This window comes from Mauremys reevesii, linkage group 10, assembly GCF_016161935.1.
Source record: "Mauremys reevesii isolate NIE-2019 linkage group 10, ASM1616193v1, whole genome shotgun sequence".
Taxonomy (NCBI): domain Eukaryota; kingdom Metazoa; phylum Chordata; order Testudines; family Geoemydidae; genus Mauremys; species Mauremys reevesii.
The window spans coordinates 26289058-26315576 of record NC_052632.1 but is presented as its reverse complement, the minus strand read 5'-3'; the positions used below and the strand labels follow the sequence as shown (position 1 = coordinate 26315576).

The following is a 26519-nucleotide window of genomic DNA, read 5'->3' as shown; positions in this document are numbered from 1 at the left end:
GGAAATACTTTTTCACATAATGAGTAATTAGACTGTAGATCTCATTGCCATAGGAAGTCATTGAGGCAAAGAACAACTGTTCACCAAGATTTAAAAAAAAAATTGGACATTTATGTGGATAACAAGAATGTCAGTATTATAATCAAAGCTTACACATTTTGGAAGGGATATTAAACCCTCTCGTGCTTCAGGCCTTCAGATAAAATCTAGCTATTATATTAGGATGAGATCTAATGTGGGGGACACACTATCCCTTATAGTGGAGTTCTTGTGCCTTCCTCTGAAGCATCTTGTAAGGACCACTGACAGAAACAGGATATTGAACTAAACGGATCTCTGATCTGATCGGTAGGGCAATTCCTGTCTGTCGTCCCTACCACTTAGATCTTCTGACTAGGTTATGCAGATGAATTGGCCTTGTACTAGGGTGCAGAGAGCCCCCCTGCAACACAGAGGGATCTGTATATCACTTCTGTATAGACCAGTGTTGATCTCTACCCAATCAAGATCATCTACCCCAATGGAATTGACTGGATGGGCAGATCTTTAATCTTTGTCTCTGCTCAAAGTCTAATGTCTTCAGGGCATCTATTACTGATCTTCAGTATGCTGATGATTGTGTCATCCTCGTACACACCGAGAATGACCTTCAGTACATACTGGATTTTCTTTCACAAGCTTACCGAAGCCTAGGACTCTCACTCAATATTGAGAAGACTAAAATGCTCTATCAGCATGCTTCAGGCCTTGCACATGACCCAGAACAAATCACCATTGAGTGTCAGACTCTGGAGACAGTTGAGCACTTTTGCTACCTCAGTAGCCAACTTTCTCAAAATGCAAAAATCTGCAGTGAGATCCAGCACAGAATCCAGTGCGCAAGTGCTTCCTTTGGGAAATTGCTCTGATGCATTTTCAGAGAGCATGACCTATGGCAGGACACCAAGATCCAGGTCTATAAGACAATTGTTGTTCCAGCACTCCTCCCTGGATGCGAAACCTGGGTGACCTATCAACAGCACCCCAAGAGTTTGGAGAGGTATCACCATCGATGCCTCCGGAAGGTCCTTCACGTCAGATGGCAAGATGGCCACACTAATGCCAGCATCCTTGCTGAAGCCAATGTCACCAGCATTGAAACAATGATTCTCATGCACCAACTTAGCTGGGTTGGACATTGTTTGCGGATGTCAGACTCTCACCTCCCAAAACAAGTCCTTAACTCTCACTCACCCATGGTCTGAGATCAAAGACACACTGAAAGCGTATTTAAAGAAAACTGATGTGGACATCATAAGCTGGGAAGAGCAAACCACCAACCGACCCCAATGATACCATATCGTCCATCAGGAAGTGGCCTGTTTTGAGGAGAAGCACCTTGTCCTCAAAGCTGAAAAGAGAGAGGAGGAAGGAAAAAGAAATAACTTTCTCCCAGAATGCCATCATCCTGTCACAAAATGTATGTACCTACTCAGGGCGGATTTGCGGTTCCAGGATCAGACTCCAGAGTCATCTCAGGACCTATATATAAATCCATGGTAGAGATCATCCTCGAGTCGAGGGATCACCAGTCCATCAGTCAGTCAGACCAGTGTTGGTGACTGTCCTGAGGAAGATTCAATACATGCCCTGATGGCCCTAATGCTCCATGTATGTGGCACAGAGGGTCTGTTTTGGTCCATTGGCTGGGGAAGCATGGTGGCATAGTGGGCTAGGGCTGATAGAATGTAGATTTTTGCAAGCACCACTCACAAGAACTTTACCTGCATAAAACATACTTAATTGGTGAATTTCACTCTTAATGCATGTGCATCTATTAGATAGTTAGCATTCACGTTTTAATCTCACATCTGTACAGGAATTCTTAATCAAGGGGTGTATTACATAGTCTGGATGACTAACGGGTGTTGGATGTGCAGCTAAGGAATGTTAGTCTATTTAAGGAGGATTTTAGAAATCTGATCATATTTTGTAGTATGAAAGAAAGATGAATTGTCCTTTAGGACTTGCTGCGTTGAAATATGTGGGTGAATATAGAGTATGTAGTAATGTTCCACTTTGGACTTTTTACTCACTGACTTATAGGTGCTGAAGTATGAATCTTTATTAACCTTCCCCTGTGAGACTATTCCTGGAGGTACTTAGTCTCATATGACTTATTTTGCTGAACTGCAACTTGACTTTAGCAAGACAAAACTTGTATAGAAAACATATGTTCTAGATTCTGAAAATGTTTTTACAGCAAAATAACAGTCTCAGGACTGCGTTTTCAAACACTGGGTGTAACTTCCTTGATTGTTGACCTTTAAACACACATATCATTAACCACCTATCAAAACCACATTTTGGTTTTAAATTGTACTGTGAAGAAATGAGTCACTCCTTCTCACTAGGATATGTGGCTAATCTTAGGTCTTTTACAAGTACTTTGGGGGAAAATGGAAGATACTATTTAAAAGCAGGTTTGAAGTATATGCAACTGAACATTGTGAATGTTAGCCTTTTTCCTTGATACTGGAAAGAATTTTTTTGTATTCAGAAATAGTATATTCTTTACTTGAAAAGGAGAACCAAATGGGATTTAGATTAAAAAAAAAAAATTGATGTGGCACTCTACACACTTTCAGTATTGTAATATTGTTCAAGTGAGTTTCAACTAAGATACAGAACAAAAAATACAACTCGCCTCTTTTCTTTCAAAATGTTTTAATTTTGAGTTGTTTAACTCTTGTTCTAAATGCAGGGAGCTCTGGCGGAATATGTGAAAAGAGCAAACTCTATTCTGATGGTAAAAAGAAGTCCTTAAATACTGGAATCATCACTGTTCAGAACTATGGCTCTCACGTCCCTCCTAAGGTTTCTCACATCACTTTTGCTCATGAGGTTGGACATAACTTTGGTTCTCCTGTAAGTATTAAGTGTTGCTCCATTACAAATTCTCAATATTTTGGGAGGCATAACTTGTTAATGATGAAAACATTTTGTAACTTAAACCTTTTACTGTTGTGTATGCTAATAAAAAAAATTCATCTAGGTATGCATACAGAAGAAAAGCAAGGACTTTGCAGATACGCAATATGTGTTAAGATCTTTATGAATGTTCTACAAAAGGAATTACTTGGTGCAACAGGACTTTTTTTGAATATTCTTAATTTCTCATTTAGCTGCTTACAGCAATTACTGGCTTAGCCTGTCTTATACTGCACTTATTCATAACTACTCTTCTGTAAAAAGTGTGGGTTATTCTCTCCTAAAGTCTTCCCACTTCCCTTGAAGGGCAAAGCTTACTCATATCTCTTCAAAAGTGTGTACGTGTGCATCTGTGTTATGGAGAGAAGTAAATACTAGTCTTATTTTATGCAGAGTGAGGGCAAGGGTCCCAGCTCATGAGGCAAAACTTTGGTTATGTCCTCTCACTCAACAATGGGGATAAAACTGGCTTTCCTTTGTACTCTGTTCCTTTTTTTATACCTTAAAGATTTTTAATTTATTTTGAGGCTTTTGTCTGTGACAGGCTTAAAAATTTAAGGTTTTATTTGTTTCTCTTTTTATTTGTGGGTGGTGGTTGTGAAAAGTGGAGAATGTTTCCTCTTTTACGCGTCACTTTTAAAGTTTTACATTTTAGAAAACTAGAAATTTAACTATTAAGCTAATTTCTACCATATTGGCAGGAACAAGAATCCAAAATGTTAACAGTATGCATTGATTGAAGAAGTAGGAAATCTGTCATAGAGTGAAAATCTTTTTGGACCAATTGAAATATCATTTTTGAACTTGCCTGTGAAACTCATATTTGATCTTGGATAGTTAGCAGATATACTTGTCAGGAAATTTGCTACTTTTTGTAGTAATACCAGTTTAAAAGTGCACATTTTATAAACTTATGTTGGAAAGGTTGGGTCATATTCTGGGAAAATAAGTTGTCAAAAGTGCTAGTATAGTATTGGTATTAAGCGGTTTCTTACTTTGTCAAATGGCAAAAGCTTTGAAAAAATATTTATCATAATCTTTGAAACTTCTATATTATAAAGCAGGGGTAGGCAACCTATGGCACGCGTGTCGAAGGTGGCACGTGAGCTGATTTTCAGTGGCACTCTCACTGCCCAGGTCCTGGCCACCGGTCTGGGGGGGCTCTGCATTCTAATTTAATTTTAAATGAAGCTTCTTAAACATTTTAAAAATCTTATTTACTTTACATACAACAATAGTTTAGTTATATATTATAGACTTATAGAAAGACACTTTCTAAAAACATTAAAATGTATTACTGGCACGCAAAACCTTAAATTAGTGAATAAATGAAGACTCAGCACACCACTTCGGAAAGGTTGCCAACCCCTGTTATAAAGTATTTCATGTATGTTACCAGATGGTGTTATAAATTGTCAGTTCTCCATAGTGTGGATAGAGATGGACTTCCCCCACAAATCATATTGTATTTAAGTCCACGTTTTCCCTACAGTGTGAATGTGAACTATCTGAAATGTTTCCACTGGTCCTCCCGTTAGTGTCCTACAGAGCACTTGGTAGTATTCAGAAATCTCAGAATCCTCTGCTTTTGGGAGATAGCAGGAACTGTGGACAGGTACCCAGAGGGCAGTGTAACTGAAATAGTCTAAAACAGTGCTAGTGTGTAAAACTGCTGTGATTCTTTATACCAGTCAATGTGGCAAAGCATGGACACATCAAACCATTTGTGCTTAAGCCAATTTTATTTAACCATTTCAATTGGACAGTCAAGTTCTCTAGTGTAAACATGACATGGTTGCTCTCACAGAAGTTAACTTTGTCAATGTTCCAAAACCTTTGGGATATAATGTAAAAGCAGTAAAAGAAAGGAGTATGCGTGTTGTGTTGCTGTAACCAGCACACACACAGATTGATAAACCACCATTAACATTTAAGCTGGAGATGTGGATTTTCCATTTCATCCTGTGCTTCTGATATTCTTCACTTTTTGAAATAGGCAAGTGGGTATACTTTTTAAAACGGGAACAATTTTTTATGAGCTTTTGTTTCTCACCCTATTATCCCACACAAGTCTGTTATACACATAGGTAGAAAGATAGCAAATTAACTGATAGAAACTGATCTGCTTGAAATAGTTTATAATGTTCTGTTTTGCAGCATGATTCTGGAACGGAATGCACTCCAGGGGAGTCCAAAAACTTGGGGCAGAAAGAAAATGGCAATTATATCATGTATGCAAGAGCTACATCTGGGGACAAACTTAACAACAATAAGTTCTCCATCTGTAGCGTTCGAAATATCAGCCAAGTTCTTGAGAAAAAAAGAAATAATTGTTTTGTTGGTATGTATTTTTGTCATCCTTATAAAATGCTAAAGAGTTAACTGAGCTCTGATCTAACTTTTCTTTTGCACAAGAAGTTCCCATTGTTATTAGTGGAAGTTCTGAATACAAAATGAGAACAAAATATGTAGTAGAAATCAATAAACTGGATGCTGAAGAGTACTGTTCAAGTTTCCCTATAAAATCCGAATCTGCAACACACCTACACTTCCAATACTAATCGCATCCTGAGTAGACATTGCCAATCATGCTTAACTATGTCATATGATGATTTAACTACAAGTTACCATTTTATATTCTGTAGTGTTACAAAAATATACTGACATTTTTCAGAGTCTGGCCAGCCCATCTGTGGTAATGGAATGGTAGAAGAGGGAGAGCAATGTGATTGTGGATACAGTGACCAGTGTAAAGATGAATGCTGTTATGATGCAAATCAACCAGAAGATAAAAAATGCAAGTTAAAACCAGACAAACTTTGCAGGTATTGTATATTCCAGTTATATTATGCTTATTGAATTATTCAGACTTATGGATAGGCTAGCAAGCTTTATTTTAGAAATATCTTCTATAAGGTATACTGTTTGACACTTGAAGTCTAATCTCGCTTATATTGTTAGAATGTCCCTAATTTTACTAGTAACAGTTAATGGGAATTTCACTAACTATATTATGTTATTTTTTTAACTCAGCACTAATAGTAACGTTTCTTAGTCAGCAACTATGAGACTACCTTATTCTTAGTCTTTAGGAAAAATGCATCACTTAAAACTATTTCTAGCTAACTACATTAAGTACATCTTAGGGCCCAGGATAGATAGGGACAAGTTGTGTTTTAAAATGTCGGTTGGTTGTAGTTATCCCTTGAGCTAAATTCAACCAGCTAACACACTTAAACATTACTGTCCTTGTCCCTACTGAGGGCAAAATCATATTTATCACATTAGTTATATCCTGCAAGGTAACGCATTCATTTGTAGACATGATCTTAAAAGAAATAAAAAATTAAGTCCCTTTACTTGCTTATCTGATCTATCTTGGATGTTTTGCAGAAAAATTGAGCAGGGACACTCAGTCTGTCTTTTGCTTCTGAAAAGGGTCAGGTTGACAGCTCTTAAGACTGAAGGTCTCTCTTTAGCTAGCGGAAGGTGCAAATGTGCAGTGTCAGGACATACTTTTCCATACAGCTTTGTTAACGTGGATTAAACCAGATATGGTTAGGACAAATTCTGCTGATAAATTTAGTCTTACTATTAATTCAATTATTGACTCCTTTACTAAAACTGCCATGGAATGTTTAGTTTTTGTCAGATGTTAAGAATTGTATGTTATGAACATCTGCCCGCTAGTACCTGGACTGAGGCCATTCTTTAGGTGACTGTATTGTCATTAGATGATTTCAGTACATATATGTACCCTGGTCAAAGTTCTCCGGTGGTCTTGAGATAAGAAAGGCTGTATAAACTGTAATTAATCCCTTGGTCTGTTATTCTTAATGTAATATCAGAGATTTGCGGGGGGAGGGCAGGAGAATCAGTTGGATCCCTACCCTTTTTTCCCTTTCTGACTGTTACTGTTGGGGAGAGAATAAAGAATGCAAGCAGATCAGAATCTTGACAAATCTAGAAGGCTGTTTAAGGGATTGTGTCTGGCAAGCTGGAGTGTAAATCTGTTCTACACTAGCCTGCTGTGCACTAACTGTGTGGACTCTGCTGCTGGACACTTTTATCTTCCCAGTTTCAAAATGGGGTAGATTGAAGTGCATTTCAGAATTTTTAGCATGAGGGAGCAGGGTCCACACAGACACTTACTGCAGGGTAGATTTATACCCCTGTTTGCAATGCAATAAATGTTCCTGTAGACAAGACCTAATTTAAGAGCAACATGAGCTTTTCTTGGCTCACAGCTATACAAGGCTGCTTTGTTCTCTAACCCCATTGCATGTGATATCTTTTTTCATCCTCACTGCTGCCAGAGTGTCTATGAATACATTAAACTTTAATGGCTTGCCAGACACCAGTGTTGAACTTCTGTTGAAGTGGCATTGATCAAAAAATCAAGAATTGGCACTAGAAGATGATTCAACTCGTGAAGCCTACATGACAGCAAAAATGGCTATAGTATCGTGTTCATCAATACAACTTGCATGCCTAAGATAGCAATGAGACAGTAATGAGCCCAAGCAAACCCTGTTTACAGCAGTAGACTTCCTTGGACCACTTGCTGCAAATAATTACAAATGGCAAGATACGTTGAAAAGTCCATATTTATGCCACTGCTTGCATCCGAAGAAGTGGGTATTCACCCACGAAAGCTCATGCTGCAAAACGTCTGTTAGTCTATAAGGTGTCACAGGATTCTTTGCTGCTTCTACAGAACCAGACTAACACGGCTACCCCTCTGATACATATTTATAAGAGAACTTTCAGGTAGAGACTGGTATTTCCAAGAAGACATTTTTGCTTTGTTAAAATGCACTATAAGACATCTACCTGCCTGTTGTGGATGACTAAATATCTACCACATTTATTCAAAATTTGTCATTTTCATAGAGTGCCATATGTGATACATTTCCTAGAAGGAAGGTGACTCAAGGATACAATTTGATATCAAATAGATTTTTCTGGCACTTGGGTTTTACATATCAAACTTATCTGTGTTACTTGTTTCTAGGCAATGCAACACATATGGCACAATATGAAAGTGACCAAAAATATTGAAAAGGGTGTAGATACTTCTAGTGAATATATAAACTTTACTTTATATATACACACCCTTTTCAATATTTTATATAGACACACACGTGTGTGTGTCTATATAAAATACTGAAAAGGGGGTGTGTGTGTGTGTGTGTGTGTGTATGTATATGTGTGTGTGTGTGTGTGTGTGTGTATATATATATATATATATATATATATATATATAAGGCCTAAACTACTTGACAATACGCATATAAAACCCAGTACAAATAAAAATGTGCAACTTTTACCCATTTAAAATCTCAAAGAATATTTTATGTGGAGGATGTGAATGTGTCCCTGAAGAGAGAGAACCAAAAAATGAAATTGCCTAGCCTAGATTAGTTGTCAAAAATGAAGGAAAATGCTAAAAGTAAACTGAAATTATATAAGTTCATTGTTTCAGTGATGTTCTGTAACTTTGGTAAATTTACTGTTTTTAGATTACCTAGTTAAACTTTTATGAAAGCTGTACAATTCATCTTAAAGTATCCAGGTTCAGAAGCATAATTTTGGATGAGGCTATTTTGACAGATGTTCAACACTTCTGTCTAGTAAATTGTTAAACTATTGCATTGTGTTAGTGATGAAGGGTATGATGTATCAGATTCTTTACTGTTTTGGGGTTCACTCCTCAGTGTGAAAGAAGGACTTCATCTTTAATTTTAAACTTCCTCCGGGTAGCGAGTTTAACTTCAGCCATGTTATCTGAACCAAAAATTTCACTTTTATGAACTTTTTATGAAGTTGCATCTGAAGAAGTGAGGGTTTTTACCCACAAAAGCTTATGCCCAAATAAATCTGTTAGTCTTAAGGTGCCACCAGACTTCTTGTTTTTGTGGATACAGACTAACACGGCTACCCCCGGATACTTAACTTTTATGAAGGTGTTCAGATGTAAACATGCATGCAAAATTAATTTTTCTAGTGTAAGCAATGTAAATGGTGTTGATTTTCATAATTTAATCATTAAAGTTGAGACCAAGAAGACTACTGGATGCAGAATACCAAACGTGTGTTACCCACAAAAAAAAACATTTTTAAGTTTAAATTTTGTTGGCACAAATTGGAAATAACAAAACTGACAATGTTTTTGCACGCAGTTGTAGTTTTAAGTGGTATTCCAGTTAAATGTGCATATTTCTTAGCAAGTTCTGCTTTATTCTATTTCCTTTAATCAATAAATGTTAAATTTAGAAGACTTGAACAATATTGCTATTCGGGGTACATTAGAAACACCAGAAAAAAAATCTGCATTTTTCTGAATACATATTTTCTGTTTTTTTCCTTTGTAGCCCCAGTCAAGGCCCCTGCTGTACTGCACAATGTAGATTCAAACTCAGTACTGATAAGTGTCGGAATGATTCTGACTGCGCAAGAGAAGGAATGTGTAATGGTTTCACTGCTCTCTGTCCAGCATCTGATCCCAAGCCAAACTTCACAGATTGCAACAGGCACACACAAGTTTGCATTAAAGGGGTGAGCTTAATGTTCAGAACCGTTGTACGAACAGTATCACAGAGCACAATTTTTGAAGCAGTATGGCTTTATCACTTATTAAGGATAGTATAAGAGTATTGCCTTATTTTTCAGAAAACCCAGTGTGATCTTAAAAAGAATAAAAAGTAGTGGGAAGACAAATCTTCCCCATAGTTACCTTATTTTGAAACAGCTACTCTTTTAAACACTGCTTTTGGTAATATACTCTTTTTTTGCAGTGCTTGAATTACTGGGGGCCAGACCTCTCATGCTTTGAGCTACCCTGTTTCTCTCCTATTCCATGGTGCTGTGGGACTGGAGTGTTTCGGCCCCCTTACTTCTCCCAACAGTTCCCTACAAAATGCTCTGCCTGGCCAGGGTGTATTCATGGCAAGCCAGCCAGAGCAAAGGAGCATTTGCTGACTGCCGACTTGCCAGGAATGTATACAGCAAGCCAGCCAGAGCAAGGGGGAGCATTAGCATATTGGAATCCTGCTAGTAGTTTGCACAACAATCCATTGCCCACAGGGAGTGTCTGTTTCATGCCAGTCTAGAAATGTGCCCACCACATCTAGTAAGGAAGGGGGAGAATCATAAAATTCCCGTGTGTGTGTGTGCATGCGCGCATGCACAACTGCCCAGCACCAGCAGGGAACATCTCCAAATTTAGGTTAAGACCTGCTTCCTCTTCTAAATGCTCCTAATAGAGTACTCTGAGGACAGAAGAGTTAACAGAACTGTTGGCCTTCAAAGTTTCATACTAACTGGGCAGCTCAGAGGGGTTACGGAACAGTCCTTTGAGCCAGGGTGATAGAATCTGCCTAAAAGTGAGAGGGCCTTGGCCCCCAGCATTCTGGTGCTTCTGCTTTGAGCATGACCCAGGCAATATCAGTTCAAGTCCCACTTTTCTGCGGAAATCTGGGAAAGTTTGGGAGGTGTATTGTAAAAAACTGTCTCTGGGAAGGTTTTGTTTTTATTTTGGGTGAATGTAACCAATATCTACGTAAAAATATTATAGAGAGAGAGACGTGAATGCTTGGCTGGGGCAAGGGAAGAACTGTGAGGAGAGTAGGGACGAAAGGTTTGGGGCTGCATTGAGGGGAGGGAAATAAATGCGAATGAGTAGTAGGGCAGGGGAAAGGTATTGGAGGGTTCAGGGGAGGGACACTGGAAAAGCGACATGAGGAAGAACTAGGGGCAGAGTGCCTCTTAGCACCACATTTCTCCCATTATTTCGTGTGCCTCGATCTGGACAGTCGAGCCAGTCTTTTTGCCCCCTTATGTGAGCTGGGATCTGCAAGTCTCTGGCCCCTCAGGGTGACTGAGCCCTATGCCTTGCCCCATTGCATGTGTGCCAGGATCTGGCGGACCTGTGCCCCTCTGTGGTGGTCCCACCCCCCAGTCCCCTAGCAGCTTCCCAGTTTGGGGGGTGGGGGCTTGCTTTTCTGGGAGGGTCTGAACCTATCTCCCTACCCCTCATGTGTACCAGGATCTGGGGACCCCCAGTGGGTCTTTCCCTACTCCCTCTCATGTGAGCCTGGTTCTGGGGAGGCTAGCCTTTCTGGGGATGTCTGAGCCCCACTCCCTAACCTTCTCATGTGATCTGGTGGGGTCACTCCCTCTGTGTGTCTGAGTCCAGCTCTGTGCCTCCTCAGTGTGAGCCAAGATCAGGGAAGCCCTTCCCTTCTGGATGCGGAGCTTAGAGCAGGCATGCTTGGCGCATACACCAAGAACACACTGCTAAGAATGGGTGAGGAGCTTGAAACTCTGCAGCACTGGGGAGGGGAAAGGGAACACCCACTGACATGAATAGAGAGGTTCACAGGTTTCAGAGCCTTTGTGTCAGGCTGTATTCCTCTCCAGTGTATTCTCTTTCAGCTGAGAACATCTCATTGAGATGAATGGGCCACTTAACACCTCTCTGAGCCTGCAGCTTTGAAGTTAGAAACCCATCATGGGAGAGAATCTGAGAGTGAACTGTAAATATTTGGGGAAAATCTGAATTTATTTCTTTTGAATAAATCTAACATGAATAGAGCAGAAAATTCAGAAGATGCTGAAAGTGTTTGGAGAGTAAATAAATTACACATGCAAAGGTTCACTGGGAGGGGAGGAAGAAGGGTGACTAGGTGTGCAAGAGTAGGTGGTAATTGGGGAAGAGGGGGTTGGGTATGCAGCGAGGGATGAGAATATTATGGGCAGGGGGATAAATGGAAATGGGCAGTAAGGGAGGGAAGAGAGGCTGGGGGCTCAGGTAACAGGATGGATTAAGGATTGGTGACTGGCAGTGGAGAAGAAAGCAGGGGTTGCAAAATGAGGGTAACTGAGGAAGTTGAAGGTTTTGGGCGGGGGGTGCTGTCAGCCCTGAATTCTCCCCTTTCGTTTGTGTGCTGCAGTCTCCAGGAGCCTCACCCCTCTCCCTGCTCGCTGTGTTTTCTGTGATCTGGGGAATCGTGCTTCTCTTCCCGTGTGTGAGTGCTTCTCCCTGCCCCTCCCAGTGAGCTGGGATTCGGGGGAGATGAAGATAACATAAATTAAAACCTCTAAAATCCAGAAAATGAATACTTAAGATACACATCATCCCTGTTTGTTGGTGGGGAGGGAGGGCACATTGACCAGTGTCGGTGAGTCTGGGGCCCAGTTTTAAAGGAGGGGAGGCCTGGGTGGACCTGCAGCATGGTTTGGGAAGCCTAAAGGTGGGTAGTGGGAATGAAGGTCCCAGCTCAATGATGCAACTCAAACTACATAACCCAGATAGCATGCAATCCTCCAGTAAGCCGCTGCCTGGTATATGTATGCAGTAGCATAGGGCAGGAGACAGCAAGAAGCAACTTCTTAAATGTTAATTGCTTCTACCGTGCCAGCTAAAGGCTTAATAGGCTGGGAAGTGGTAGTGGAGTTGGAGACTTTGGTGGGGTGGCTACATGTGGGATGGGGTTGGAAAATGAGACACAAACCAGTCTTCTCTTTCTCACTTAAAGTTACTGTTAACAACCATATAACACTGTTGTTATAACAACACTGTCAGGGTTTTGGGACATAAAGACATTTCATACATTTTAAACCACGGCCATTATCCACATTCTGTTATAACAAAATATCCAAGAGACAGGAGGAACACTGAGGAATCCCATAACTGTGAACAGACATTGGTCTGGAACTATTACTGGCTCAGCCACTGTCCTGCCAGGCAAGCCACTTCACCCCTCTGTGCCTCGGGTTCCTATTTGTAACATGGAGATAATGATGTAAAGTTATTGGAGATCTGCTGATAAAAAGCACTATATAAATACTAGGCCTATCTGCTGCTTATTATGTAGCCACAATAGCATTTCAACTGCGAACCTAAGTAAAAACAACTGACCACTAACTCCTACCAGCAAACATATTTCTTTTTGTTTAAAAAACAACACTGGGCAATTAAATGGCAATCAAGTGTACATTTATGTGGTGTCCTATGTGCAAGTGCAAAGGGGTTGTAAGAGGGTATGAAGTGGTTAAATTTCACAGTTGTGGTATTCTGTCAGAGGAGTAGGCTCAGCATAGGGCAATGCAGGTAGTGTTAACCCATTAGAGCAACAAGACAAAGTGCAAGTAATGTATTATGGGCATTGTGGGACATTGCTCAAAGAGAGCAGAGTTAAGGTTGCATGGGCATTTACCGTAACTGTATTTCCTGGTTTTCAGAAGTTTGTTTTGTTGAACTTGGCATTCTGGAAGGGCACTAGCTACCAATGGGCAACCCTAACTCTGTATTAATGAATTTTTTGACATTTTATTTCCAATATGGTCAGAGAGTACTTTAAACCTGCTAATACTGTAGGGGACCATGCAGAGCAATCTAGCCGAAGAAGGGAACATCTTCAAAGTACTAGGGCCCCCCTTCTTTTTTCCCATAATTTGATCACTGTTCATTTGCTTGCTTCAGAATTTGATTTTGAGATCATTCAAACATTGAATTACATACAGTATTAGAGACTTTCCTGCTACTGATTTTTTTTTCCCCCTAAAGGAAAGAAGACATTGAAATGCCATATGTTTCACATTCTTGAGCTATTTTTATTTTCACAAATGACTATTCCAGTTCTGTGGTCTTGATTTAAAATTTTGTTTGTACATATTCCTGTGCTATGTATTTGTTGCATGCCTCCCCCATTTATGGGAATAAGGCATACCAAAGAACCTGATTTTGAATTATTCTTCCTCCTTTTGTCTCCAATAGCAATGTGCTGGTTCTATCTGTGAGAAGTATGGCTTGGAGGAATGTACATGTGCTAGTTCAGATGGCAAGGATGATAAAGAGTTGTGCCATGTCTGCTGCATGAAAAAAAGTAAGGTTTGCACACTTCTAAACACATGCAATAGTAAATCTTTCAAGGTTTTTACTAGACTTCATTTTATTTAAAGTCACCTTTGTGGTTTTAAAATATTCACCAAGTTTGAGTGAGTAAGAATTACAGCATGTGGAAAAAAGCCTTTGGTCTTGCTGTTCCAAAACACGTTTTTTGGAAATATACAAAGTATAATTCAGTGTTTATTACTTCTGTACTATTATGAACAATGTGCTTCTCCCATAAAGATACTTAGTGGACCTTAATAGTAAAATGCCCATTTGATAGGCCATTGATACCGTATACACTCAATCATAAGCTGGTTTGTTTATAAGCCGACCCCCCCCACAATGGATAAGTAAAAATGGAAAATTTTTATGACCCATTCATAAGCCGACCCTATAATTCAGGGGTCAGCAAACTTTGGATCCCGGGCCATCAGGATAAGCCGCTGGTGGGCCAAGATGGTTTGTTTACCTCGAGCGTCCGCAGGCACAGAGGTAAACCTAAGTAAACAAAGTGTCCTGGAGCACCAGCTACTTACCTTGATGGGCTAGGACAGCAATGGGTGGGGAAATTTTTTTGGCGGGGAGAAGCTGGGGGTCAGGGGAGTAACCCCTGTGACCACCCCCCACGTGACCCCATCCTTAGCCTGGGACCCCCATGCTCTCCTCATCCCATCCCTTCCCACCTTATCTGGGGAGGGCCAGGGGAGGATGTCTCTGGGCTGGGCCGGGCCTGAGCTGCTCTGGGCCGGAGCTGCTTTGGCGGCTGAGGGGAGAGCAGCGTGGCCAGAAGCAGCGAGACTCTGGCCCCGCCTCTTCCCTTCTGGCTCTGCAGGTTGTGCTGACTCTCCTTGCTCCCTCTGTTGGGGGGAGGGGCTGTGTCCCACCTCTCCCTCTCTATACGCGTTCATAAGCCGACCCCCTCTCTGCTTCCCTTTTTTACTAAAAAAAATTCAGCTTATGAAAGAGTATATACGGTATGTCATAAATGTTTGTTTTTCAAGTTAATAGTACCTTCATGAAAGATAATTACATTACCACTTCCTGATAAGTTTTTTAATAGGGTAATAATGTATTTTTAGTAGTGGGTTGGATATACCTTGCACATGCATGAATGTGTAAAAGAATTTTGTTATAAACTTGGCATGAAATAAAATCCAGTCTTCAATTATATTCACTTTTTTCAGTGGACCCAATAACTTGTGCAAGTACGGGATCTAGTCGGTGGGAGCAGTATTTCAGTCTCAAAACCATTACACTTCAACCTGGATCCCCCTGCAATGATTTTAAAGGCTATTGTGATGTATTCATGAGATGTCGGTTAGTCGATGCTGATGGTCCTCTAGCCAGACTAAAGAAAGCAATTTTTAATCCAGAGCTGTATGAAAATATTGCAGAATGGATTGTGGTAAGTATCTTAATGGTTTGGAAACCTAAGCATAAAGGAGTCCTGTAAAATGGATTGAATATATTCAATGTTTGTGACTAATGATAAACATGACTGTATATGCAGTATTTCATTGTTCTCTTAAGGTATGTCTACACTGCAGTAAAACACCCACAGCTGACCTATGACACTGTGCTCAGGCTGCTGGGATATAAAATTGCAGTGTAGACACTTGGGTACAGGCTGAGTTGCCGAGGGTCCCAGAGCCCGATTGTCTACACTGCAATTTTATAGTCCCACAGCACAAGCCCCATGAGCCTGAGTCAGCTGACACACGCCAGCCACGGGTGTTTTACTGCAGTGTAGACATACCCTTAAAGTACATTCTCAATCCTTACTCTTTGGTCTGCTTCTTCACACTCATAATCCAACTAGCAAGCTTAGCAGGTAAAGTTCAATATCCTTTGGAGACAAATTGAAGCAAGTGGCTTATGGTATGTGTAGTATGATATTGCTTCTAATGATGCTAATATCTCTTCATTTTACTAGTGGTCACCTTAATTTTTTAAAAATCTGACATTTTTTTTCCAGCTCTTAAAACTTTTGTCCTCCTATGTAGGTGCTCAGTTCCTCAGAACATCAGGGCATAGCTTTTTGCGTATCTTTTGATCCCTTATCCTAAAGGGATTATAGTTTTCCACTGGAGTATCCAGCAGATAGAGCTGCAAGGAAACATCAGTCGCTTTCCATGTTGGACTTCTGTGTTCACCTTTGTGTTAGGTACATCTATAGTTTGTCTGTATAGTTCATTCATTACATGTGTCTATGGTACCAGATTTTTCACTGTAAATCTTAACCAACATATTTGTCATTACCATCCATTCATTTCAAAAATATCTTGTCAGAACTTCATAAATGAACTATACATAATCATAACTCTGTACCGTCAACACAGTTTTAAAGTGTCTGTTCAACAGTATATTTTTGTCAAGCCCTTTATTAGATGCATATGATGCTAAGTGGATTCATCTCCACTCTGAGGCCAAATATTAGCTGCTTATTTTCACTATACCAACATTGTCCTTTGGTGTGCTTAAATAGGTGTCTGAATGTTAGCCTATACACTTCCACAGTGTTCTTATAGTGTATATTTAAGACTCAAAGTTGATTATCTGTTTTAGGGTTTTATACTGCCACCCGTCACTGAGGTATCTGAATGCCTTCTACATAAAACTGATAGCAATATCAAAATCCTTAGTGGACTTTGAGTCTCTGGCACTTCTCTCTCTTCAGAGTAAAACCTCTGTTTATTTTTTTTATATTTTATTAATTTAAAATTGGTTTTGGGATAACTTTTTTGATTTTGGTTGGGTTTTTACGAGTAGAAGGGGGTATTAATGTTAGTGTTCTTGTAATGGAAAGCCTTCTCTGAAGGGGTAGGATTTGCAGTGTTTCCTAAAGACAGTCAGAGTCCGGATATGCTCAGTTTGCTCTGGAAGCTTGTTCTGTAGCCACCCGCCTTAGATTGAAAATGCTTTGTTACTAGCAGTCCTGCTTTTCATCCTGGACTTTATGATCTACATTGTCTCAGAAGAGCACAGCTGCTTCTGTGGTTCAGAGGTTAAAATTCAGTCTCTGTTGTAGCTGGGACTTATTCAATTAAATGTTTTGAAGATCAGGGCCAAAGATTTAAACTGGCTCCGGGTCAGCTTCTCATGCCAATGGAGGGACTTGAGCACAGGTTCATTGTGCTCCTGGTGGCCTTACCTATGGGGAAGGTGGGCAAGTCGTCTGTACCAGCTAAAGCTTGTGCCTCGATTACCTTTGTAAAATCATTGATCTGTTTCTATTTCCATTGTATTTTTGTGTACATTTACTAGTCAGTTTTGGTTTTAGTCATCTTGAAACTTATTTTTTTTTATTTGGTTTCCTTTTATAGACCTAATTGTATATGGTCACAATAACACTGAATACAAAGAGCAACTGAAGAAAAATATGATGTATAAAGAAAAATTTGAGGATCGTGCATAGCTTAAATAAATTAAGGAGGAGTTGATGGTTCTACTCCAAAATAAGCAGGGAGAATAACACCTGCAAGGCTGGCCAGAAACGTTAAGTTAAGTTTAGAAGGGAAGTGTTTCCTCAACAGTAAGAGCAATTTGACAATAGAACAGCCTGGCAAGATAGGTCATTGTGGAAATTTTTAAAAATGAAACTGTCTAGGTACAGCATAGCTTGCGTTAAGTGTAGGAAATTAGATGTGCTGTCATGTGTCCCTTGTAATCCTAGCATCTAGGGCAGAGGTGGGCAAACTACGGCCCGCGGGCCCAATCTGGCCCCTCAGGGCTTTGGATCCGGCCTGTGGAATTGCTGCGGGATTCCCTGTGGCCCCTGGGCCCTTGCCTCCAGGCACTGCCCCCCACAGCTCCCATTGGCTGGGAATGGGGAACCACGGCCAATGGGAGCTTCGGGGGAGGTACCTGGAGGCATGGCAAGGGCAGCGCATGCGGAGCCCTCTGCCCCCTTCCCCCAGGGGCTGCAGCACTTCCTGGAGTGACGTGGGGCCGGGAACAGGGCAGGCATGCAGGGAGCCTGCCATTGCCCCGGTGCATGCCACCCCGGAGCCCGAACCCCTCCTGCACCCCGCCCCCCAACTCCCTGCCCTAAGCCCCCTGCCTGCACCATGCATCCCTCCTGCACCCAAGCCCCCTGCTGCACCCTGCATTCTGCACCCCTCCTACACCCCAACCCCCTGCCCTCAGCCCCCTCCTACACCCCGCACCTCTCTGCACCAATCCCTTGCCCTGAGCCCCTTCCTGCACACCGCACTCCCTCCCACACCCCTGCCCCAGCCCTGCATACAATTTCCCCACCCAGATGTGGCCCTCGGCCCAAAAAGTTTGCCCACCCCATCTAGGGATTTATAATATGAATACATCCACTGAGCAGTCCTCAGCATTTTTTTTGTCAACTCTTTCAGACCAACAATTGATTACATTAAAAATTAAAGCTGATTTTCCAAAGCGCCCTAAAAGAATTGAGCACACAAATCTTACTGAAATTCACTCTGATTTGCTCACTTGACCATAATTTAGTGGTTATTGAAGCGCTGATATATATGCTGTCATTTATTAATGCAATTTTCATTGCTTGATGAATACCTAATACAGTATAGGTATATAACGCTTCCCGTTTGCTTTAAGAAACTATCATAATAAATTTGTTCTAGTATATGTACACAGTCGGTTCTCTGTAAACTCTAAATATCCTTTTTGAGAGGAAAAGGAATTTGCTAATGTCACTCTACTCCAGTAGGGTGCCTGTCCTGGGGCAAAGAATCCGCAGTGTGCCCCACAGGCATGGCTCAGCTTCACCTACAGCTGACAGGGCAGACTCAGCTGCAGGCAGTTTTGTGGGGCTGCAGCCAGGGAAGGAAGTGCTGGGATGCCCAGGGCCCCCGATGCCAGGGCAGGGCACGGGCCAGAGAGCGCAGGGGGAGTTACTGTGCAGTCTGCAGGCCCCCAGCTCTCTGTGGAAAGCCCCAGTATCAGGGCTGCAACCCCCACTACTGCCCCACCAAGGGAAAGGAATTTGGGGAAGTACTGAGGCCTTCCTCGCCAGCCCATAGCACCAGGATTCTGGCAGGGGCTTCCTCATGGGGCAGGGATGTGGCACTCCAGCCTGTTACTCCTGTATGGTCAGTGGGTCCCAGGCTGCAGGGTTGCCCCATACTTAAAGCCCTACCAAATTCATGGTCCATTTTGGTCAATTTCACTGTGATGGGGTTTTAAAAATAATAAATATCACAATTTCAGATATTTAAATCTGAAATTTCACTGTGTTGTAATTGTAGGGGTCCTGACCCAAAAAGAAGTGGTTTTTTTGGGGGGAGCATTGTAAGGTTATTGCGGGGGGGGGGGTTGCAGTACTGCTATCTATATTTCTGCGCTGTTGCTGGTGGCAGCACTGCCTTCAGAGCTGGGGGGCTAGAGAACGGCAGCTGATGGCCAGGAGCCCAGCTCTGAAGGTAGAGCCACCGCCAGCAGCAGTGCAGAAGTAGGATTGTCTGGTATGGTATTACCACCCTTGCTTCTGCACTGCCTTCAGAGCTGGGCGCCTGGCCAACAGCCACCGTGCTCTAGCCACCCAGCTCTGAAGGCAGTGCAGAAGTGAGTGTGGCAATACTGTGACTCCCCCAAAATAACCTTCCAACCCCTCCCCCCCCCGCAAACCCCTTTTGGGTCTGGAGAAATGCTGGTCTCCCCATGAAATCCCTATAGTATAGGGTACAAGTGATGGATTTTTCATGGCTATGAATTTGGTAGGGCCTATGCATACTGCTGTCTTGGGCATGGCTGGAAGGTGAGGCAGCAGCTGCTGGAGTCTCTGCTCAGAGCCTGCCAAGTAGGAGGTGGGCCTGGGCCCCCTATTTGTTGTGCCCCTCCTTTTCACATAGATATCTCTGTAGTGTCGGTTTATAGCAGTGTTTTGGTGGGGGCGAGGGGGAGCCGTATCTTGTCTTTAAAACAGTCTAGTACAAAATACATAACCATTTCCTAACTGCATTAATGGTTAACTTTAACTGCCTCATAAGGGTTTTGAACTTTATCTACTAAGCTTGCTAGTGTGCATCAAGGACCTGGCCAAAGAGTTGGCTCTTTAGAGGATGCTACCTTCAAGCGAACTCCAGTCACAGGTAAGTAGTTTGCTTTAACCAGCCAGGTAATACCTTAAGCTTTGTATGGATGATGAAATATGAAACTGACGCCCCACTTCTAGGGAATTAGATGCTTAAACAGGAATTTAAGTGTATTTGCTATGGCTTAACTTTCCTTTGAACTAAAAATGTTCCATTTTACACCAAATCAAAAGCATGAGTCAAAATATATAGCACTGAGAAATGTTTGATAAAATATGACATTTACTATTAGCATATACAAATTAGATAAGTAATCTCATGAATTTGTATGGAAATAAGCGTGCAGATTTTAGATGTATGCAGCAAATACAGAAGTAATATGTAAAGATATGGAATGTAATAAATCTGTCAGCCTCATTCATATGCGATATAAAAACTACTAAATGAAAATTATTATAGATTGCAAACTAAAGCATTCAAGAAGTTAACAGCTGTCTGTGCAACCTTAATTTTGCCCCTTTGTGCCTGTGCATTATTATACAGTTTTTAATTACATCATTGCATGCTATCTTTTTTTCCACATTTCAAGTCTCACTGCTTACAAAACCTTGCCGCATTCACCTCCCAATATGTTAGAGGCCTATGAAAAAATAGCATGTGATTATGTAATTAGACTGTCATAAAGCAAAAATGGAAGGGGGCAGAATTAAAGTTGCACAATAAATCTGGCATTTCTTAACTCTGGAATGCTTATCTTTTCAACTGTAACAAGGTTTTTAATGTCATTTTTATAGAATTTCCTTAAAAAGAAAAGTTCATGCGTAACTGTGGCACACAATTTGTGAGTGGTTTTTGCTGTGCCACACTGAAATGCTGGGAATTGGGATTCCTGTGTTCTTTTCCTTGATCTGGGAGTGGAGAATGGCCTTTGATTTGATCAGAGGTCTGAAAGAGAATTTGTAGGTGGTGGTGGTTTGTCAGTTCTGCTTTTTGCTTGCACATTGCTCACTGTTGCCTGTCTCTTGTATAAGACGACATAACCAAGCACATAGATTTGACACGTTCTTTGAGAGGCACTGTGACTAACTATATAAGATTTTGGTTTGCTGTATTAGAGACATAGGTTCTATTCTTACTTCTGTCAGAAGCGAACCTGTGCAGTGTCTCAGATCCTCAGTTGTCTTTGATGGGCGGAAAATTTGACTCCCTCCAAATTTAAGAATACGAAAGCTTGCTTAATATAGGTTGTGAAGTACACAGAATTAATGTTGTTCAAGAAAAGAGAAGACTAGAACTCCAGTCTTCTGTTCCCAGCCCCGTGCACCTTCCCTTAGTCTAAAACGTATTTTAAGAATAGAGAGGTGGCAGGAAGCAGCCTGTGTTTCAGCTGGAAGGCTTTCTCTGTTCTTATCATAAGCATGTAATGCAGGAGATTCACTTGGGGGCTGGGAGCACATGCAGTGCAGTTGGACTGTAGAGAAAATAAAGGACAAGTAGGGATCAAACTGTAGTGCCCATATGCAAATTCTCTGCATATTATAACTTGGCCAAATATATGTCTGCTTTCATCAGGGACAGTGAATGACACATCTCCAACCTCAGACATCCTCCCTGTCAGATAACAAATTCCTAATTTGAATCCTTGAGGCATGAGAATTGTTTTTAAAATGTCAGAATTTAACCTAGGCAAAAGTACCTGTTTCGCTAACTGATTTCTTGAAAGTGGCAGTCTTATAAAAACCTCCATTGTGTGGCAGAGAGAAAGTATGGAAAATTCCCATCTGAGTGACCAGTTTGTCTAAGTTCAGTAACTGTAAACAAGATTATAATAGGTGTTAGATAACTCTAACTATAGTCTTTGATATTGCTGTCCACCAGTTGGGAACCCCCTGGGTATTAATAGCAGTGTACACAGTGAGGCACTGCCTGTGGGTATCTACCCAGCTTTATACCATACACAGCTCTCTACAGCCCAAGCAGTCCCTCTCCAGGCTACCACTGAAGCCTTCCCCTGTCAGAGGAAGAGAGTCCTACAGCGGGGAGCTGTGCAGAAAGTCTTTACTAGCTCACCACTGCTGGAGCTTTCTCCCCGCTCTGGGGGAGGGCTTTGGTAGTGCGATGCAGTGGGGAAAGGTTCCATCAGCTCGCTGCTGCTGCTTCTCTGCAGAGCCTTTCACTGACATGTAGCTACATAGCAGTGTGGCCACCACTTACTTTTCATTATTGCTTGTAATGAAAACTGGTGTGTAGTGTAGATGTAGCCTAAGAATTATTAATACACTTAATGAACAGGTCAAAGGTACCATAAAAAGATCTAACAGTAAAATAAGCTTCTCCATTTTCACTTTTTCCTCCTTAAGCCTCTAATAAACTGAAATGTTTACAGTATGTCCTGAAAGTAATAAATCCTGGCCAGTGTTGGGTTCAAGTGGAGGCAGGAGGAATAAATTCCAGAGTCAAGGACCTCTCCCTGAAAGCCCTGCCGGTAGCCCTTCTCAAGTGTCGGTAGGGGAACGAGAACCTTGGCTAATTGTGAGTGTTACTGTATCAGACAGGGAGTGTATCCCATTAGTATTTCTCATCCAAGGTCTCATGTATACTACATGGACACTGCTCTGCTGTGTGAGGCAAGCAAATCCTATATATATATTATATTCTTATTATTTGCATGCAGAAAGTAATGAAATCTAGCCATAAAGTAAAATTCAGTTACAACTAATGTTTTGTCATTTTTTCATAAGAGAAGACTGCAGAAATTGACTCTTAAATGCTGTTGCAATGGAAGTAAATATACCCTAGGGAGAATACACACAAATATAGTCCATGGAAGGAAAGGGAAGATTTAAAACAAGTTCTCCCTCCACTTCTGAAACATAATTTTTATAAATTATATATAAAATTATGTTTCAGAAGTGGAGGGAGAACTTGTTTTAAATCTTCCCTTTCCTTCCATGGACTATATTTTTGTGTATTCTCCCTAGGGTATATTTACTTCCATTGCAACAGCATTTAAGAGTCAATTTCTGCAGTCTTCTCTTATGAAAAAATGACAAAACATTAGTTGTAACTGAATTTTACTTTATGGCTAGATTTCATTACTTTCTGCATGCAAAGCAAAGGCCAGTTTGTCAGCTAAGAGCTCTGAAAAAATATGCAGATTCTTACCTAATTGCTTAATTGTGCCCAAGCTGCAATACAGCAACTTAATCCTTTGTCCTTTTTCTTTTGACTTTTTCTTGCAGTGTGTGAATTGATTTACTCAATGCCTTGGAATATGTCTGCCAAATCCATGGGAGGTGCTGGCTTTTATAAATAGCTGGCACTGGAAGATTTGAGACTTCTATAAGTTTTACTATAATAAAATAGCAATAGAATTAATCATTAAGTGAAACAACAATGCTAGAGCTCAAAAAAGCTATTATCAAGTTGGGGGAGTTTAGTGTCTGTGTTCACCCAGATGAGATGCAATAAATTCCTAACCATGTTTAAATGGATTATTAGATACATTCATTAATGCCACTGATTTATTTTATGTAACTTGTTAGTATATTTCATTGTATGGGAAACCTTACAGAATTCAGCCAAATAAATTTAACAATGTACTGTCTTTTTTTTTTTTTAAAACCTTGTTTTGTAATGTGTTTTAGGCTCACTGGTGGGCAGTATTGCTTATGGGAATTGCTCTGATCATGTTAATGGCTGGATTCATTAAAATATGCAGTGTTCATACTCCGAGCAGCAATCCAAAGTTGCCGCCTCCTAAACCACTCCCAGGTAAGTACATCCAAGTGATTAAGACAACAGAAGTGAGAAGGTAGAGCCTGTATTCTCAACTATATGCCTTGCCCTTTTCAAGGGTTGAGAAACTGTAGCGCTAGTTCTATAGTCTGGCACTGTGAAACTACAAGGTTACATGCGTTGCTTTTTTTGTGCCAGTATAACCCCATAGAACTATTTCTCAAATCTGGTCTACTGTGTAGACAGAGATAAAATTACATCTCACTTCCTCCTAGTCCAAATATGGCCTACAAACATATGGAATATGTGGAAAGTATAGCAGTAGTTGTTGCAGTTACTAACGTAGACTTCCTTTTACTCCTTCTCCCTACACCACATTTCTGTCAGAAAATCATCGTATGTAGCAGTTTATTTACAATATATTACATGTTCACACCATGTAGTTGTCTGTTGAAACTTTTCTTCTTGCAATTTTAAATATTGTGCTTTTCACAAAGCATGAAAATATCCTTTCATATTTAATTTGCCTACCTGGAATTGTACTTCATTTTATTGGCAGTCATTCTTTTAAAAATGCATTCTTTGATTTCCCCCTCCTCCAACTCATGTTTTTTCTCTGTTTATATCAGGCACTTTAAAGAGGAGGAGACCACCACAAACAACTCAACAGCCACCACGTCAGAGGCCCCGGGAGACTTATCAGATGGGACACATGAGACGTTAACTACAGATTTTTGCCTTGGTTCTTCCTAGTGCCTACAATGGGAAAACTTCACTCCAAAGAAAACCTATTAAGTCACTGTCCCCAGTCCAACTCTCAAACAAAAATAGAAGAAAAAAAGGCAAGATGTTATGTCCTCAAACAAGTGGAGGAGTTTAATTTTTAATTATTGGACCTTCCAGAGAGAGAAGTGATTTTCTTACAGATATTTTTAACCTAATGGCACAAAAGTCTTTAGATTATCATGGTTTTTTCCCCCCTTTTCTGCTCTTCATTGCTGCATTTTCTTCACTTGCAGGCAAACTTGGCTCTAGTAAAACTTTTATTCACAAATTGAAAATATATATGTATATATTTTTCAACTGCCAATCAAGGGTAGGAAGCTAGACCACCTCAACATTGGAGACATAACCTGCCAATGTATATAAATTGTTATATGCAGACATGTATTTCTAATGTACACCCGTACTTCTGTGTGCAATTGTAAACAAAAGAATTGCAATATGGATGTTTCTTTGTATTATAAAACTTTTCCGCTATTAATGAAGAAATTACTGTTTAATTGACTTACTCAGGATAACAGAGGATGGAGGTGTATAATGGTCAAGGATTCTGTAATGCTTTACACAGCAGTTTTGAATCAATTCAAACTTTTTTTATTAGGATCAGAGTTGGTTCAAGTGCTCATTTCATCTTTTATCAAACAGCTGCTAAGACACAGCACACAAGTTTGAATCCTCTTTTTGGAATACATGCAACAAGTGTGCAAACTTCGCATATGCCAGAATGTTTCAAAATTACATTTTATATAAATGTCTGATTTCTTGTAGTTCAGCATAAGTATTTTTAATTTTCGTCTGATTATTCTGTTAAATAATGAAGAGTTGGATGAAATATTTCCATGCTTTAGCAGAGAAATATGCCTGTTATACAACTTGTTTTAAGGACTGCAACCGGTTTATTTGGGTTGTTCAGATATTCGTAGTGTGGTAATTACGTTCATGATTCTGAAGAAATGGGAAGGATGAAAAGCGTAGTTTCTATTTTTTAATTTATCAAATATTTAGATAACTTTCCAGCATGATACTGTTAATGAATAACCACTAAAATACAGTAATATTCCAGCTACTGTAGCTGACTTAAAATCGTAGTTAGGCCAACTGATTTTCCCTTAAATATTTTATAACAGTAGTGAAGTTCAAACAGCACAATGTCCCATTCCAAAGTTTGTAGTACGAATGTAAATAATTGGCATTTTTTTTAAAAAGAAAACAAAAGCATTTAATGTCTTAATATGCTTACTGCTATGCAGAAATGAAAGGGGCATTACAAAAGTTTAAGCTTGTGACATATTTATTGCTTGTTTTCCAAAAGCTGCAAGCTAATTAGAGGCAAATGGCTATAATTTTCCTGGCTTTGCTTAGGAGAAAACTTATTAAGGGTTGGACAGGCTTTCTTTTTTGGTTTTGTTTTTTTAAGAGTATAAAGTTTACACAATCATTCTCATAATGTGACGCAAGCCAGCAAGGCCAAAAATATTACAGAATATAATGGGATCTCTTCCTTGTAAACTTGTACAGTACGTGGTGACTTTTTTCAAAATACAGCTTTTTGTACATGGTTTAGAGACAAATTTTGTACATGAAACCCCATAGACTATAAATAATTCCAAACAATCTTAATAAGTTAGAAATGTATGTAGTTGCTTTTAAATCATTTTAAATACATTTGTTTTCAGACTGTGCAAAGACTGGAAGTGGGTTTGCGTTTCTAAAATGGTGACTTTAATTCAGCAAGAGTTCTTAGTAACTTCTTGAGTGTGATAACCTTTGGGACATGTAAATTTTTCGCTCGTAGTGTTATCCTGTGGTGGGGTTTCAGCAGATACATGCTGCCCTATTTTATTTTGAGTCTAAGTTAAATGTTTTCTGAAAAGAGAAAGTGCACTGAACTCTCCACTGCAAGTCAAAATGTGGTAAAACAAAAGAGATCAAGACAAACGAGATCTAATACTACTGTCAATTTAATGTCCACTGTGTTTTATACAGTATCTTTTTTTGTTCACTTTGGAAATTTTTACTAAAATTGCAAAAAATAAAGTATTGTGCAAAGATATGTATGTTTTTTTTGAAACTTGAAATGCATTAATAAATAGACTTGATGAAATTAT

At 40.2% G+C, this 26519-nt stretch overlaps 1 protein-coding gene across 2 annotated transcripts in view; it reads left to right on the top strand.

The window, feature by feature from the left end:
* ADAM10 (ADAM metallopeptidase domain 10) overlaps positions 1–26519 on the top strand; it is a 116494-nt gene extending 89975 nt beyond the window's left edge. For both annotated transcript variants that reach the window (XM_039492255.1, XM_039492256.1), the window contains 8 exons: positions 2744–2907; positions 5128–5311; positions 5645–5795; positions 9345–9528; positions 13751–13859; positions 15052–15272; positions 23538–23664; positions 24258–26519. In XM_039492255.1, coding sequence (XP_039348189.1) covers positions 2744–2907; positions 5128–5311; positions 5645–5795; positions 9345–9528; positions 13751–13859; positions 15052–15272; positions 23538–23664; positions 24258–24352 — 1235 coding nt within the window. In that variant the 3' untranslated portion in view covers positions 24353–26519. The remainder of the gene's footprint in view (positions 1–2743; positions 2908–5127; positions 5312–5644; positions 5796–9344; positions 9529–13750; positions 13860–15051; positions 15273–23537; positions 23665–24257) is intronic.